Source organism: Lycium barbarum, chromosome 4 (assembly GCF_019175385.1).
Source record: "Lycium barbarum isolate Lr01 chromosome 4, ASM1917538v2, whole genome shotgun sequence".
In the NCBI taxonomy this organism is placed as follows: domain Eukaryota; kingdom Viridiplantae; phylum Streptophyta; class Magnoliopsida; order Solanales; family Solanaceae; genus Lycium; species Lycium barbarum.
The window spans coordinates 94,142,458-94,159,218 of NC_083340.1; the positions used below are offsets into that span (position 1 = coordinate 94,142,458).

General features: G+C 35.0%; 1 protein-coding gene, 1 long non-coding RNA gene and 1 other non-coding gene across 4 annotated transcripts; 1 reads left to right on the forward strand and 2 right to left on the reverse strand.

The window, feature by feature from the left end:
- Positions 1–2,184: 2,184 nt before the first annotated feature.
- LOC132636145 (uncharacterized) lies at positions 2,185–9,101 on the forward strand. 2 transcript variants are annotated; one of them, XR_009581056.1, is made up of 5 exons: positions 2,185–2,868; positions 6,832–7,483; positions 7,573–7,630; positions 7,712–8,569; positions 8,743–9,101. It is a non-coding gene; the product is annotated as an uncharacterized LOC132636145 (long non-coding RNA). The 2 variants fall into 2 exon arrangements; XR_009581057.1 differs by lacking the exon at positions 6,832–7,483.
- Positions 9,102–9,485: 384 nt separating this feature from the next.
- LOC132637605 (uncharacterized) lies at positions 9,486–10,090 on the reverse strand. Its single transcript, XM_060354671.1, has 2 exons — positions 10,085–10,090; positions 9,486–9,854 (listed from the first exon to the last, which is right to left on the reverse strand). Exons 1-2 carry the CDS (start codon positions 10,088–10,090, stop codon positions 9,486–9,488), a joined length of 375 nt encoding a protein of 124 aa, XP_060210654.1.
- A 3,225-nt stretch (positions 10,091–13,315) lies between these two features.
- Positions 13,316–13,418, reverse strand: LOC132638862 (U6 spliceosomal RNA). The gene has a single exon (XR_009581927.1). It is a non-coding gene; the product is annotated as a U6 spliceosomal RNA (small nuclear RNA).
- Between the last annotated feature and the right edge of the window lie 3,343 nt (positions 13,419–16,761).

A 16,761-nucleotide genomic window follows, 5' to 3' on the forward strand; every position in this document is an offset into this window, starting at 1 on the left:
ATGCTTCTATTGTGATGTTTATGCGTTACGGAATAGGAAGTGGTTATTTGTCGTGGTTAAAAAAGGGTATTCCGTTGTTTAGAGAAATTATTCCTAGGTATATTTGATTTTCGTATTTATTGTCAAGTATATTGAAATAGTCATATGATTGTCCTTCTTGTTAATAAAGAGGATTGCATTGGGTGGATTGAAGGAAGGCATAATAGTGCTACGCCCATTAAGGGCATAACTCATGACATTATTTTCATTCATTGGCATCATTGCATATATTGCATGCGGTTACGAGGTAATACATGGAGCAGAAAGTCTGAGTAAGCATCAGTTGTGCTTTCCGGCCTATGGCCGAGTTGGAACGAATATGTAGTACCGCGTGATAATCGAGCGTTGGAGGTGATGTAAGGTTAAATATATTTACACATATAAAAAGATACATTTGACCGGGGGTCAGGATGTGGCCTTGATTATGACTCAGGTCCGAGGAGTGAGTCCGGAACGAGTGTTACATGGATGCCATGGGTCCCTTGCAGGTCATGATTACTGAGCAATGACATCAGTTAGCATGTATGTACAACCTGATTTATAGCCTTTGCATTGAATTACATTTCATACTTCGATGTCCTCATGATTGTGTGTTATCAGTCTGTCATATTGCATTGTGCATCTCTTATGATTGTGTTTTGTTGTGTGAAGTGGTGATCAATATGAAGGTAAGTGTAAGAACAAATCACTAAGTGATTGACTTCTGCATTAAGTCTAGTGGACTTAGGGAATCCCATGTTTGGTAGATGTGTGGTAAGTATGTTCTGTTGATGCATCATGTCTTAGTAAGTGAACTGGATGGAAAGCTCTAAGGCTAAAAATCAGGAATTAGACGTTAGTGTAAATGAAGAGCTAAGACTTAATTAATTGGCCTAAAGGGCTACAAAATAGGGCTACATTTGACTAGTCGGATAACCGGTAATACTGTGGAAATAAGAGAACCGAATTAACATGAAGTATAGAGGTGAGTTCGTATCGGTGTAATAATCTATATTGGGAGTCTTGCGGGCCCGTTGGCTTATCTTCTTATCCTATTGACTTTATATTGTGTTGCGTGAACTAATCATAGTCGATCTATGATGCTTACCAGTACGTGTGGTGTACTGATACTACTCTTGCTACACCCTTTTGGGTGTTGGTATGTTATAGGTTTAAGTTGAAGTTTCTTCGTGTGGATTACCAGACATTTTCCTACAGTCTCGCTCATCTCATTCCAGGCTGAGGCTGTGTCATTTATTTTGTTTATCCTTGTGTAATAGGAGCTGTTGTACCTGTCTAGACTAGATCTCGGGAAGTTTTCAGTTTTCTTGTATCAATAATAGAGTCTGTATGAGCATTTGCTTTTAAATTTATGATCATTAAGAATTCGTTATAAATAAAACTGGCTGAATATTGGGTTGGTTGGTAAGGGTTCGCCTACTAGTTAGTAATATGGTAGGTGCCCACACGGCCCGTAAGTTGGAGTCATGACATTCAAACACATATTTCAATTGCTCAACATGCTCATCCATGGTTCTACTATACACCAATATATCATCAAAGTAAACAACCACAAATTTGTCAATAAAAGGTTTCATCACATTGTTGACACCCAATTTTTGCCCTCTGAAATCTTTAATTAATTAGTCAAGCTTCTTAAATTTTGAAACAAAATAGAATAATCGTTTGCAAAATCAAAAATAGTTCCTTAGTTATTTTCTATATTTTTTGTCATTTCATTTGGCAAAATACCCTAATATAAATTATTTTATATTGTCTTCTTAATAACAGAATGTATTTGTCAATGTGAAAATCAAGTTAGCCTAAAATAAAAGAAAAAAGAAAAGAAATAACGTATGCATTTTTTAATTTGCCAGTTTAAAGTCATTCACAGTGTAATTAGTATATTTAGTCCATATTTGAAAGTGAATATTTTACTTTGGTAAAGTCAAGAAGCTTAGATGATTGATTAAGATAATTAATTCATCTCAAATTTTATGTCAATTCGGGTCAATTGCTAAACAGTGATTTTTAATTAAAAAAATTATTGATAATAATTTGATAAAAATGAAAACAATTGTAAGAAAAGGTCATGTTTAAATCTAACTTTGGCCATACCTTGAATTGGAGTTCAACTCCTCTTTTAATCCCAAAGTCTGGGCTAATCAAAGACCAAATGCATACAGCCAACCCATTTTATTATTGAGTCCACAAAAACGTATGACCCAGTCCATTCTATTGTAAAAGAGGGTGCTGGTTTTCTCATCTTCATCAACGATACACACCCCCAACCACCAAAAAACCCTAACCCCTTCCCCATTTTCGTCAATTTTTTCAACACAGAACTACACCGAAATCTTCTCCCCTAGCTTAGCCATGTCAGAGGTTCTGTTCATCTCTCTCATCCACGCCCCTTCATCTTCTCTAACACGAAATCAGCCTCAAAAGTCTTCAAGTCAGTAGAAAATGTGACGAATCCCAGAGGATCCGGGGATTTGATGGGCAATATCAAATTTTTCAACCAAAATCATCAATTCTTGTACCCGTTGGTTGTTCCATTTCTTTTTTTTTTTCAATCGAACCCTCACCCCCTCCTTGGATGATTTTCAAATTTCAAATACCCTCTTGTTTTTAGTATAAATACATGGTCTTGGTGACCATCTAAACCAGAGATTGATCTCCCCAACAAATCTGAATACAATTGCTTCTTTTGTTCTCTGATTTCTCAGTTCGGTTTTCTCATCTTTATTCACTCGTGTGCTTTGTTTCTATTTGAATACTAAAACTCGGGTGTTTCGGTGAAAGTAGGATTCGTCATCGACTTAGCCTCAGTCGCTGCACACAAACAAGGTAACCTTCGTTAAATATTTGGTTCTCTTGATTCGATCAAGTTCACATCTGTTTGATTAGTTTGTGTGTGAAAGTGTGATTTGAGATTACTTTCCAGTGTTTTTCTTTCAGTCTTAGAATTCCATGTTTGTGTCTTCAAGTTGTATCATATAATTTGATTTCATTTAAGTCATTAGTTAGTGATGTTTCACGCTCATTTTAGTATTTGCTTGAATATTTTTTAGTTCTGTGCATTACCATTTCATGTAGATTGGTTCAAATCTAATTTCGTTTGAGTTGGACCGTAAAAAAAAAGATCTTTTCTTTTATGCGAAAGTATGAAGTTGCTGTTAGTTCTTCTCCTTAAAAGTCTATTGCTAATGGTTATGCTAAGAACAACTATAGCAGTATAGCTTGAATGATCGATGCTTATCTTAAGGCTTAATCACTAGTCCTCTCCAATCAGAAACAAGACTGAGCATGGTCGACATGTTACTTTCCAGTTCAAAATTAGATTAAATATGAGTCGATACTTTCAAATTTTGTTCATAGTGGTGGCTGTTTGTTTAATAGTCGAGGTTCGACAAGGCGGGGGATTTTTAAGGGTTGAAAGAGCTGCTGCAAATAGGTGTTTACCTTTTTTACAAAATTCATCCCTCTTTGTTTAAAAAAAAAAAAAAGATCTCGCTTAAATCACAAGTCTAGATTAAGTTTTGGTTCTGAACTTATCTTAGAATGATTTTGATGTGCTTCTGAACTTCTGATTCGTTTCATTGAACCAAGGGTTTTTTTAGGAATTAATCTTTAGCAACGTGGATATGGAGTAGTTAGTTTACTGTTTCTTTCTTGTTCGATAGGCTGGTGTGTAAACTCTTTCAAAGGAATCTCTGTCGTAAAAGATTAGTAAATCTGTTATAGCTTAAGATCTATTAGACTACCTTTTTCTTGAAATCTTTTTTTTTTTTTTTTTCCTTTTTCAGAACTATTAGAGATTAGATGGAAAATTTGGGAATCCTTGATATCGAACTAGTTCAATAATGCCTAAGGTTAAACTCTTTCATGAAAAGATAGTTAGCTATCATCATGTAATATCCAAATTCCCATCTTACATGGATTCTGTTTTAAATTTGATTAGGTAGTTATGAGATAATTACCTTAATTGTTTTGGTAAGGACCTGAATGAGTTCTTGACTTTTCTTTAGTAGTTAAGACCATATTTTCAAAATTAGGCCTGTAGTAGCACCGACATAGTTATCTGGTTCGGTTATTTTTCTTAACACACGTAAAAAACTTGTGCGAGCATAGATGACACCATTCTGTCCTGTTTTGTTTGAAAGATGAAAATGGTTGAAAAACCCTGTTGTTATCTTTAAATTTTAGTTTCGTCTTCGTTTATGTTCGTAAAGAGTTCCCAACCTACTAAAGAATCTCCCTCTCCTTCTATATTTAATTTGGTAAGAACTAGAGTATGCCAAAGTGTTAGTTTCACTCAGGCACTTTAATACTCGTTTGGTAATGAAAAGCTCAAATTTTGGATTACGGATAAGAATAAACACTTGAGTTTGTTTTTCGGGTCTCTTTTGTGTTGTTTCCTGCGACGACTAAGTTTCTTCTTTAAAAAGATGTTTCAACAATTTGAGCACGAAACAGTTCAGCTTAGTTCTCAGTCCTTTTTTGTTGTATTTAATAAACTGGTTTGAAAATTCATTTTAAAAATCTTTTCTACTTGAAATGTTGTTTAATGGCAGTTTATTTTCTCTCACCAGTTTCAATTTGACGTTTTCTCTAACTTACCACTTTGTCTTTTCGAATAAGTTGTGTTCAAATATAGAAGATTGTTACCAAGTGTTTAGATGCTCAAGTTTTTCTGTAAAAGTGAACATCAGTGAATTACATATCCTCCTAATGTGTTTCAAGCATGGCCGTTTGTGTTTTATGTCGTATGAGACTCATAAGCTGACCTTTTAACCTTAGGATAATTTATGTAAAGCATGCTATGAGGTTGAAGTTTACAAGAGCCATTACTTGCTTAAAATCTCTGCACATGTTGAGTTATCACCTTAGTTAAAAAAAAAACTCTCTTTTTACTCTTTTAAATAGAATTCAAGGTGTGATGATTTGAACTTTGGCATGCCTAAAACTGACTTAACTTCAGTTTTATTTATTTGTTCCCGAGTGTTTAAATAATTACTAGTTCAAGCTCATACTCTTTTTTGCTTTGACAATAAGTTGAGGATAACAGGTCTTAAAGAGCTAAGTTTTTCACTCAACTCCTTTTTGTTTATCAAGTATTTTTAATAGCCAAGACGCATGTTTTAATTAGCTAAAGAGTCCCAACATATTCAGTTTGTGTGATTTTCAGTTTACTAGTTAATTGCAGTAGTTTATTTGATCAATTTTTGTTTTATGCCTTAGCTTCAAAGTAGTTTGTTGCGTGCTCGTTTAAGTTCTGATTATGGGAGGAGGGTTAGTAATCAGTTTGGCCTTAGCCTAGGTCTAGCTGGGTTGTATTTGCTACTCTCTGCCTTTTTCTTTAGTTTCAAAACAGAAATTTCAATTGGAAATTATTTCTACTCATGAGTATAGAGGTTCTTTTAAGTTTGAATCGTTTAGCTTAAGACTGAATTCCGGATCTTGTTTAGGTTCTATTCGAAAGCTAAGTGTTTGATGCCGATAGATCTTGTCTAAGTAGAAGGGATTAGTAGTATAATTTCTTTTTGTCTTCTCTCTTTGTTTTAAGATTCAAGGTCAGTAATCCCTCTCCTCTCTTTGTTCTCGATTTTGAAAAAATTCTGAATAACAAGCTTATGCGATTATCCCTGTTTAAATCTGAACTTTGGGTTGTTTGATCTTGTTTTACTATAGAAGCATTATTTCAGTCATTGTTAGTATATTTAGCATCAGATTCTTACTAAAATATAGGAAAACCATAAGTACATGGCTATTGTTCTTGTTTCAATATGATTGTCATTCTGAAATCTCTCCATTGCTTACTCCAGTTTTTTTTTTAGGATTAAAATACTACTGCGTTACTAGTAGACATTTAGTCCAGAAAATGGGTTCAGTACTTTCTATGTGTACCTTCACTTTTTTAATTAGACTAGCTCCCATGAAGTTTATTTTCCTTCATGTATTTTTCCTTACAAAGAGCTAGAAACCGTATGCTGCTTTGTTTAAGTCCAGCCATAATGTGACTTTTTCCATCTTTCTTTGAATGAGTATTATGTGCGGAGCCATAATGTGACTTTTTCCATCTTTCTTTGAATGAGTATTATGTGCGGACTCTTTCGTTTCAAGTTTCGGTTCTCTTTAAGTTGAGATCGCTTTGTCCTTGTTTTGCCTTGGTCTATATAATCTCAGAATTTATATTACATTTTGAACATGTCGTCTGTTTTACTCTGAATTAAAAAAAAAAAAAAACATTTACTTCCTTTAGTTTATGAAAAAATATACAAGCATGAAATGCTATTCAAGACATAGCCAAAATATGGCTGTATTTTGGTTCAAAAAGAGGAAAACAATTCTTTTTTTTTAAAATTTTTTATCTCTTCCACTATGTTTTGAGAGGGAAATCTTGAACAAATTGATTTCTATTAAGTTTCTGACTATATTGTTTTTTTCATGTTATTACAGATATCTTTGTTTGTCTTTTAATAAAACCAGATTTTTTTTAAGCTAAGCTTTGATCAAATTCTGAATAGCTTCAAAGTTGTTTCCAGTTAAAATAATTAACTCTCCCATAAGTTATCTTTTTCTAAGTTTTCCATCTAATATCTGTTGTCCGGGTAACAAGGATCTTGCTAAATGTAATGGTACATGTAGTATATTCCAAAACAGTCCGTGGCTTCTTCTTTGTTCAGAATTATTTGATCTAATTGTGTTTGTATGTTCAACATAAGATTAATGCCAATCCATTCTTATGTACACTTGCTAATCCTTTTTCTTCATATTTTTATATGCATATGGCGTATCCTCGGAGTCTAGTGGATTCTATTCACCATCACATAATATGTCGGGCTTTTGACCTAACATAAAATTCATCAAGTCAGCCTCTTTGTTCTGTCCCCTTCGTGCTAAAGCAAGGAAAGAAAATGCGAGCCCAAGTATAAAGGAGCAGCAGCAGTAATAGATCAAGAAAAAAAAAAAGGATTTTTTACTGGTTGTAGCTTCTCTTAAGACATATTTATTAATAATAACTACCCTTTAATTTAATTATAAATAGTAACTAAAATACTTTTCATATTTACCACACATAGCTATATCAGTAACTTTTAGTTACTGAGGCCAAATACACACGTAAAACCCTCCCCCATATCCCCAAATCCCACGTTTAACGGTTAGTCAATTAAATTCGCTAGATTCTCTCTCCAGCAACATTAATCCTTGCCTTTTGTTTCTCCACTACCTTCCTTAACGTTTCATCATCTTCTAACCATTGTTGCGAAAATTGGGGAAGTTGTATTTGGATAGATTTTTACATTCTATTAGTGTATTTTTTTTCGTAATAACTTCCTATTTTCAAAGATTTTAAAGCGTATTCAACTTCCAATCATTTCCTTTTTCTTCTCCAATATCTTCCTTCATGATTCTTCATCTTCAAATCATTGTTGCGGAAATTGGGGAAAGTTGTGTTTGGGTAAGTTTTTTACATTCTATTAGTGTAGTTTGTTCATAATTACTTCATATTTTCCAGATTTTGAAGCGTATTCAACTTCCATTTATTAGGTTTTTGAAGAACATCCATTAATGGCAGATGGAACGACACCTAATAGGGTTACTCGAGGTATACCATTTACGGTTCAAAATATAGATTTTCCTTCTTTTGATTTGGGGATTTCTCAACAATAACATGATGTTGCTGCAGCAAAATATGTATAAAATGGCTGCTGAAAGGCGTTTCAAGAATATTCATAATCCTCGAAGAGTTCAAAATCCCCTAATTGCAAAATCTTCAAAGAAAATAGATTCGGCTACAGTCATGAAGAGGAGAAAAACTACTGATATTGTTCCGGACAGCAAGGAAAAACAAGTTGTAGAGGCTGAACCGGAAGAAAAGCAATTACCTGCGAAGAAACAGGCATTTCTTTGAATATATGTGGTTTTTTATGTTAATAAATGTATGTGTAGCTAAAATGTATTTCAATCTCTACTATTACTGATGTTTAATTCCTGGGACTTTGATCTTTTAACGAATCATGTGTTTTGACACATGTATAGATGTGTTCTTGAACAAGCGAGAACTGCTAATCATGTATTTGAACACATGTGTTATATATATTTTGATTTTTTTGTATGTTCTGTTACACCTAACTGTGTATTTGAACAAATGATTAACTAATTATCATGTATTTGAACATATGAATTATATGTATTTGCACACACTTGTATGTTTCTGTTACAACTAACTGTGTATTTGAACAAATGAAGAATTGATTATCATGTATTTGAACACTTTTTTGTATGTTTTGTTACACCTAACTGTGTATTTTAACAAATGGTTAACTGATTATCATGTATTTGAATATACGAATTATATGTATTTATTTGCACACGCTTGTATTTGCACACGCTTGTATGCTTATGTCCTACATCTGGCTGGATTCTATGTAAATAAAAAAAGCATAGATTTGGTGAAAGACCCAGCATATGCGGATAAGGGACAGATCGATATCCTTGAAGTTGTCTATGTTGAAAATCTGCCGCATCAAACTGCTGGTAGCACGTAAGTAGTAAACATATATTTTTAAAAATATCATAGTGTATCAAATACATGATATATCCTATCAATTTATTATTCTTCTAAAATACATGAGTTGTTTGAACTTGAAATACTTTATTTAGAACTTGAAACATATATTTTCTAATATAAGTTATTATCTTTTTTTTTTTTTTTAGGGACTATGGTGTCTTCGTGGCAGTGTATGCTGAGTATTTGACATCGGGTGAAAGGATTCCAGATGTCATTGAGGCACACATGTAGCGTATGAGATACGGTGCACTCTTATGGGACTACGCTGAACGCAAGGTTGCTGACAAAGCTGAGAGTGATAATGAAGTTCCACCAAGACCGATTAGGCCAGCAATTGATTACGACAATGTAGATGCAATTGATGTTTGATAAATACTATTCGTGCATTCGATATTTTTTGTCCTTTTTTTCATTAGAGCAAACAATCTGATGTTTTTAGATGTATTTTGACTGATGTTAGATAATTATCATTTAACCAAAGAAATCTCAGGGGGTTTATGTTCCATATGTTTGATGTACTTAGTTCCATATATTGTCAAATATATCTGAAGTTTGGAAACAATACAGTAAAATATGACATCATGAATCTACAAATACATTTATTCACCAGGTTCACAAAATATGTATGTTTAATTCACCAGGTTCACAAAATACGTATGTTTTAGTAAAGTTTATTCATTTTTGTTTTAGTTTAATAAACACATCTTGCGTATTTGACATGACCAGCACAACTATATGATTTCAATAAAAAAAATTACAAAAAATAAACCAACTTCATCAGTTTCGGAAACAATACGTACGTTTTTATACCACATATGCAGTGTTATGAGGTTGAATAGACAACACCATTTTCTAACCGGAACATGGGTTGCCTTTTTTTTTTTGTGTGTTAAAAATACATGAACACCAGGCGGTCTCTTGTATGGGTAGGCCTCTTCTTTGGCCTACCAGGCAGTCTTTTGTATCTTGGTGGCAAAACCACATCCTCCAAGATGTTTTTGGGAATGTTCCATTCACACTCGTCAGGTAGAGGATCCACAGGTATATCATATGTCTTCAACACGGTCTCCGGTTTGAACAAATCAGAGCAATAATCATGAGCAACCAAATTTTTCTTTTTATTGACAGCCCATGCATGCGGGCAGGGGATTTCATCTGGTTGAAACATATTACAACTGCAAGTTTTGCTATTCAAATTAAGAATGAATCGCCTTCCTCTATCATGTACTGTGTACACGAATTCGGTTGACGGTTCTACCTGAAAAAATAAATATTACATGTATTTGTTATTGAACCAATCAGAATTTTAAAATAAATGAACAAACCATTAAACAAATACATATCAATTTTCAAAGAATCATATAATTTACATTAATACTAACTGTTCATGGATACCAAATACACATCTATATAATGTGTAGAAACACCAGATTAGTACAAGTACAAGTTTGTCAAATAAATTATAATAAGCATTAAACTAAAACATACCGTCATTCGTAGACATAGATACTCGTTGATTGATAGCATGTCCTGAAACTTTTTACCGAGTGTAGTGAACGTGTAAGTTCCATTTCTCCGGTTATTTTAATTCCATCTCCCTAACATCCTTCTAACTTCTTCGAGAAAGTCATGTATCTGAGATAGCTTATGAAAACACTATCTCAGATACATAAATACACACAGACGTATATCTGAAACATATTTCAAGCAGAAATTGTGTTTATCAAATACGCACATACTTTCAAATATACCAGTACACATGATAATGAACACACGAAACAGTCTACCAAATACATAAATACCTATAGAATTATATATAGAGCAATCCATTCTATACAGTATGCCAAATACATTAACATTTATGTATCTGAGATAGCTTATGAAAACACTATCTCAGATACATAAATACACACAAACATATATGTATATATCTGAAACATATTTCAAGCAGAAAATGTGTTCATCAAATACGCACATACTTTCAAATACACTAGTACATATGATAATGAACACATGAAACAGTCTACCAAATACATAAATATCTACAGAATTATATATACAGCAATCCATTCTATATAGTATGCCAAATACATTAACATTTATGTATCTGAGATAGCTTATGAAAACACTATCTCAGATACATAAATACACACAGACATATATGTATATATCTGAAACATATTTCAAGCAGAAAATGTGTCCTCAAATACGCACATACTTTCAAATACACTAGTACATATGATAATGAACACATGAAACAGTCTACCAAATACATAAATACCTACAGAATTATATATACAACAATCCATTCTATATAGTGTGCCAAATACATTAACACTCGTGACAAACATAAGAGATATGCAATACATTGTCTCAAATACAAAAATACATACAGAGATATCGTATGTATTTATGTATTTGGGATGGGAAAACAACAACACAACAAATAGCATGAGTGATGAGGAAGAAGATGATGAGGAACCAGAGGGTGATGGCGATGCAGAAAAATCCGAAAGTGATGACAGTGATGCTTGATTTACGAGTCAAGTAGAAAGATTTGCTACCGATACAAGCTTGTTAATTGTTCTGATTTGCATGTTGTCCTCTGTATAGACATGTAAGTGAGAAGGTATACTGTTAACTGAAGGTATGCTGATAGTGGCCTCAATAGGATAGTTGTAAGATAGGCATTTCTGTATTAGCTAATATGTAGATGTAACCTTAGGATTTCCTTACTCCCGTTGCTTGCTGATAATTATGGGTTTTGAGCTTCTTGTACTTTTTATTTTTAGAACAATTGCAGATTGCCAGATATTAGATATTGATTCTTACGTTGCATTTGAAAAAGAAGGGTGGAGAGAAGGAGAATCGTGAAGAATATGGAAATGGAAGCTAAATTTGTGGAGCAGATTATGAAAGATATTATTATGAATTATATTTTCCCATTTTTAAGACCAAATTAAATGCCTATTCTTAAGGGATCTGTTTTTAAAGATACAGCTTCTGAGTCTATTTACTACACCGTAAATACACACAATACATATGGTAATTAACTAAAAAGGTAGCTACGAAATGTAATAAATAAAATGATAGTTACTAATGGTAAGACCCTATAATAAGGTAGTCATTCCTGTAAGTTTGCAAAAAAAAAATCTTGGGTAAAGTCCGAGAGAAATTTAGGACAGGGGCATTTTTAGACTCTTTTGGACTCAGCCCAAGTAGCATAGCAGCGGTTGGGCCTAAGGCTCAATCCATTCTCTCTGACTCTTTTATTTCATGCTTTGTATATGTTTTGCACTAACAATTTTAAAGCTTAGATGATCATCCCCACATAGATTATGAACGTGGAGTTGTTTGTTGTGCCTTCTTTTCTTTTTCAAAACTAGCTTTCAAGTTCAAATAAGTTGCGTTTTATTAGATCTGAAATATGTTACTGACTTTTTTTTTTGTGTTTTGTTCCAAAATACCAAATGCTCTAAACAGGTTTCACTTGCAAGTTTTAAAAAGATTTCTTCTTCTTTATTGAGTAAGACTCAGATATTAATAACAATTTTTCAGAAAAAAGAGTAGTAATTTTCAGATTTTAGTTTAGCCTAAAGATTCTTCTAATGATTCAAAGATCTTTTTATATCTTTTTCGTGTTAGAAAACTAAAGTCTATAATAACGGTATTCATCTAGTTTCAAAGTCGAATTTAATTCAAAATTATAATTTGGATTTAAATGATTAAACGTTGGAACCTTATTTGAAATATTTGAATAGTTGAATTATTTCACAAAGTGAAAATAGTACAAATAGTTAAGTATTAAGTTGAGTTTATGATTCGATTTTACTCGTTCTAAAATATACTTTTTTTTAAGTGAATATGAATAACTAGTTAAATTTTTCCTTAATTCTCCTACTTTTAAAATAAGTTACACTCTTTTAGCCAAAAATGTTCAAATCCGTCGGTAACAGCGTTTGCGGATTTCCCGGGATGCTTAATACCTTCCTCAGGAAATCATCAGAACCCTTACCCTTTCTTTGGTACTAAAATAAAGGTTTTCTTAAAATACCTTTTCAAAATGGTTTCCTAATTCCGTAAAATTTAGGTGGCGACTCTGTGTTCATACAAAGAGCCAAGTTATTGGTACGCTTTTATACGCGAGTGTAAAAACGAAGCGTAACAGATGGCGATTCCGCTGGGGACATCATTTAGGTTCTAACCAAAAGGATTTTATTAACATTTTGTGGCTAACCCTTACTTGCTTTATTTGTTAAATTATGCTTTATATGTTTATTTCATACGTATGCGGTCATTGCATTCATGGCATACTTCCGCCAAATGGCACTTCTCATTACTTCTCAAAAGCAGTTATGCGGGGTTGCAGCCGTCTTCCACTATAAAACCCTATTTCTGGGACACCCTGGCGGGTAGTTGGTTGCGGGCCGGCCAACAGTCGTCATTGTTCCGCCTCGAGTTGTCCGCTCGGGTACCAGTCTCTTCAAAGCCCACTCTAGTCAACCTAAGATTAGAACGAAGCCAAAACCTATTTTTTTAGGAGCATTTGCCTAAGTTGGTTTAATACCCTTGGTGTATTAAATCCATTAGAAAACCACATTGTGTCGGAATGGTCTACGACCTAAAGACATTCATCCAACTATGTGTTATTTTGAAAGATGGACATGCCAAGTTATCCGAACCATTGTTCCTAGGGGCGAGTTTACTAACCGTTTTTTTTTTAATTTGGACCATTTCTCGATTTGTGCGTGTCATCTTTGCGCAGGAGCCATGCTAATTTTCTCTGTATCGTTCCAATTTTATCGGATGTCCCCGAAGGGACGGTTTACTAACCGTTTCCTTGTTTTGTAGATGGCTCTAGTACAAAAGACTTTGAAATTTGGTATGGTTACCGAGACGCCCAAGTTTTTGAAACAATGGTGGGCCAACTTAAGCGAAGGTCAACATAGAGAGGTCGTCAGTCATATAGGTCACCTACCATCACTAATGAACATGGTAGCATGGCCCGAGTTGGTAGAAGCCGTTACTAGGCATTGGGATTGTGAAAGGATGGTTTTCCGTTTTGGAGATATAGAATTGACCCCGACAATAGAAGAGCTTAAAGACTGTCTCGAGAGTGTTGGTATGAGTTTGAAACGTAGAAGGAAACCCGATCATAATATTTTAGTTCCACGCAGACCAAGTGTTCGGGAAATGGAAGACAAACTTTCACTTGTCAAAGCAGACTGGCTACAGGGTTCAAATATATCCTTTGACGACTTTTATATCCGTTTTGGTCGTTCCAATGGATTTCTAATGTTTGAAGAAGAGGTCTCTACACTCGAAGTTTGGGAGAAAACACGAGCCTTGGCTTTTCCTATATGTCTGTTGGGAACCATGGTATTTCCTCAAGGCCCGAGCCTCGGAATTGACCCGCACATCGTCATGGTTACTCATGCCATATTTTACAGCATTCGCAATGACCAAACAATCACTTACTTCTCCTTAGCACCTATTATCATTGTTGATATCTACCGATCTTTAGGTAGGTGCAAAAATGGACATAGGTTCTTCCAAGGATGCAATTTGCTTTTGCAATGGTGGATGATTAAACACCTTATTAAAGACGAGGGGGAACAGACTCTCCACACCCAAGTTAAGGGCGATGATATTGGATTCCAGAAATGCGTTTGCATTTGAAGAATTTTCGAAAGAGACGGTCCAAGAAAGAATGGGCCCAAATCTTCACCGATTTGAGAGAAGGAGATGTTCAGTGGATGTTCAACAGTTTTGTTTCCAAAGACGTCGTCATTCGTGAAAAGAGGTTTCTTTTCTTAGCACTCATGGGGATTAGGGGGATCAGACCTTACGTACCTGTGAGAGTGTTAAGACAGTTTGGAAGAATGCAAGAAATACCCCGAGTAGGGGACATGAGCCAGTATATAGTCGACTATGAGGAAGATATAGTTCCTCATGTCAAGAACGTCATCCGCGAGTGGAAGGGTTGTCAACTTTATGGGCCTGGAACTATGGCCCGAAACAAATTCCAAGCGGGATGTGATGAGATATATAAAGCTTGGTTAAAAGCATATTTACAAGGAACCGTCATTCCTGGGCCCAATGTATATATGACCGAGTTCGAGACATCGAGTCTAAAGCCCAAATCCAGTTACTTTTTATTCAGAGAGAGATTTTATAAAAAGAGACGATGTATCGACAAAAGCAGTTAGAAGATAGGCAAGCCATAGCCGACTTATCCCATAAGTTGGAAACTGTTAGAAACGGTTTAATCAGCCTCGACAATGAGATAAAAGAGCAAATGAAGACTCTTCTTCCATTGGGACTTGAGAATAAGGGACGTTTAGCTGATGCTTTCCTACTCGCAAACCAGTATCGCATTCTAGACGTCGTCATAAACGCCAAAAGGGCAAGGACTAGCGAGGGACCATCCACAACGTCATAAGTACTTATTGTCCCTGCGTGGGTTTATGTTTTATGTATTTCTCCCTTTCCCTCACTTATGTATCTCCATTCGGCTCACTTTATTAAATTTCGTTATGTATCTTATTAAATAAAGTGTATTTTGGGGCAATGGAATGGCTTAACAAATGGCATATATATCCTTCAAATCGCTAGGCCTACCTTGACATAAAAGGTCACCTACATAGGGCGCGTTGTATAAATTGTTTTTGTGCTACTTGATATACTTATCTTAACTGCTTATGTGTTTATGCGTTTATGTTTTGCTTGAAAATGATTAATCCAGTATTCAACTCCAACAGTCCGTTAAAGCACCTTAGGCATATAAAATTTCTAAATATATATTATCGAGTTCACCCAAAATCGTTCAAGCCAAAGAGTCTATTGTAAAGTCATGACTTATTCGCGATGATTTTGTCTCTAAAAAATCCCATCGAAAGTTTCTCAGAAAAATTTCCAAGTCATGGCTCATTCATGATGACTTTGTCTCTCAAAAAATCCTCTTAGAGTCTTAAGTTTCTCAGAAAGTTGTCAGATCATGGCTCATTCACGATGACTTTGTCTCTCAAAAATCGCACCCTAGTCTTAAGTTTCTCGTAAAAATTATCAAGTCATTCACGATGACCTTGTCTCTCAAACATTGTCAAGTTATGGCTCATTTAAATATTACGAATAATACACTAACTTGTTTACCTTTTGAGTTTTTCTTTCTCAACAGGGAGAGAGGCTGATTTGTGTTGGAACTCAAACTGGCCGACCATTCATACTTTACGAGATCTAGGGCAACTGCATCATCCCTTCCTAACCAATCTTTAGAAAAGGGAAAAGGAAAAATGACTGGTACTTCAAGCGAAGAGGCGAGGGTCACTGACGTCTCTTTAAGAGACCCCGAAGCTTCAGATCAAGGAAATAACGCCAACAACAATGAACTTCTTGCCCATCTGCTCCAGCAAATGACGGATATGCGAGAGAAGATGAGGCAAACCAATGACTTGGCAAAGTTGGTTGCCGTAGCTAACATACCACTGCTTGACATAAGGAAGCCTCAACCACCTTTCCCGTCACTAAGTTCGCCCATACCAAACCATTTCCCTACCTACACTACAAGGCCAATTACATCCATCCCAAACCCACCCACCATCTATCTCACTGTGTCAAACGCACCTTACGCAGGTGCTTCATACCATACTCCGCCATCATTCAACCAAAGCCAAATACCAAACACTAGTCACTCTCATAATACTGCACCTGCTTACCAAACTCTGCCACATACTCACCAAAATAACCCTGCCTTCCCAAACCAGACTATATACCCATCCATATCTTTCCAAACTCCACCAGCACATATTACCCACACTTCAAACACTCTACCCCAAGGTTTGCCTGAATAGACCCCTACGAAGAAATAGAACGGGAATGGAACGCGAAGGAGGAAAAACGTGATCAGGAGATGAGTGCGATGAAGGATGCCTTTTCTTAGACTATGAAAAACGTCCTATGTTCACAAAAGGTCGTAGGTCTTGAGTACGAGGACTTATGCATGCATTCGTACCTTGACCTTCCAGAAGGATATAAGACGCCTAAATTTGACACCTTCAACGGCACCGAAAATCGCATGGCCCACCTTCGAGCCTACTGTGACAAACTTGTAGGAGTGAAGAATAACGAAGCATTGATAAAGAGGCTATTCAGTCGAAGTTTGAGCA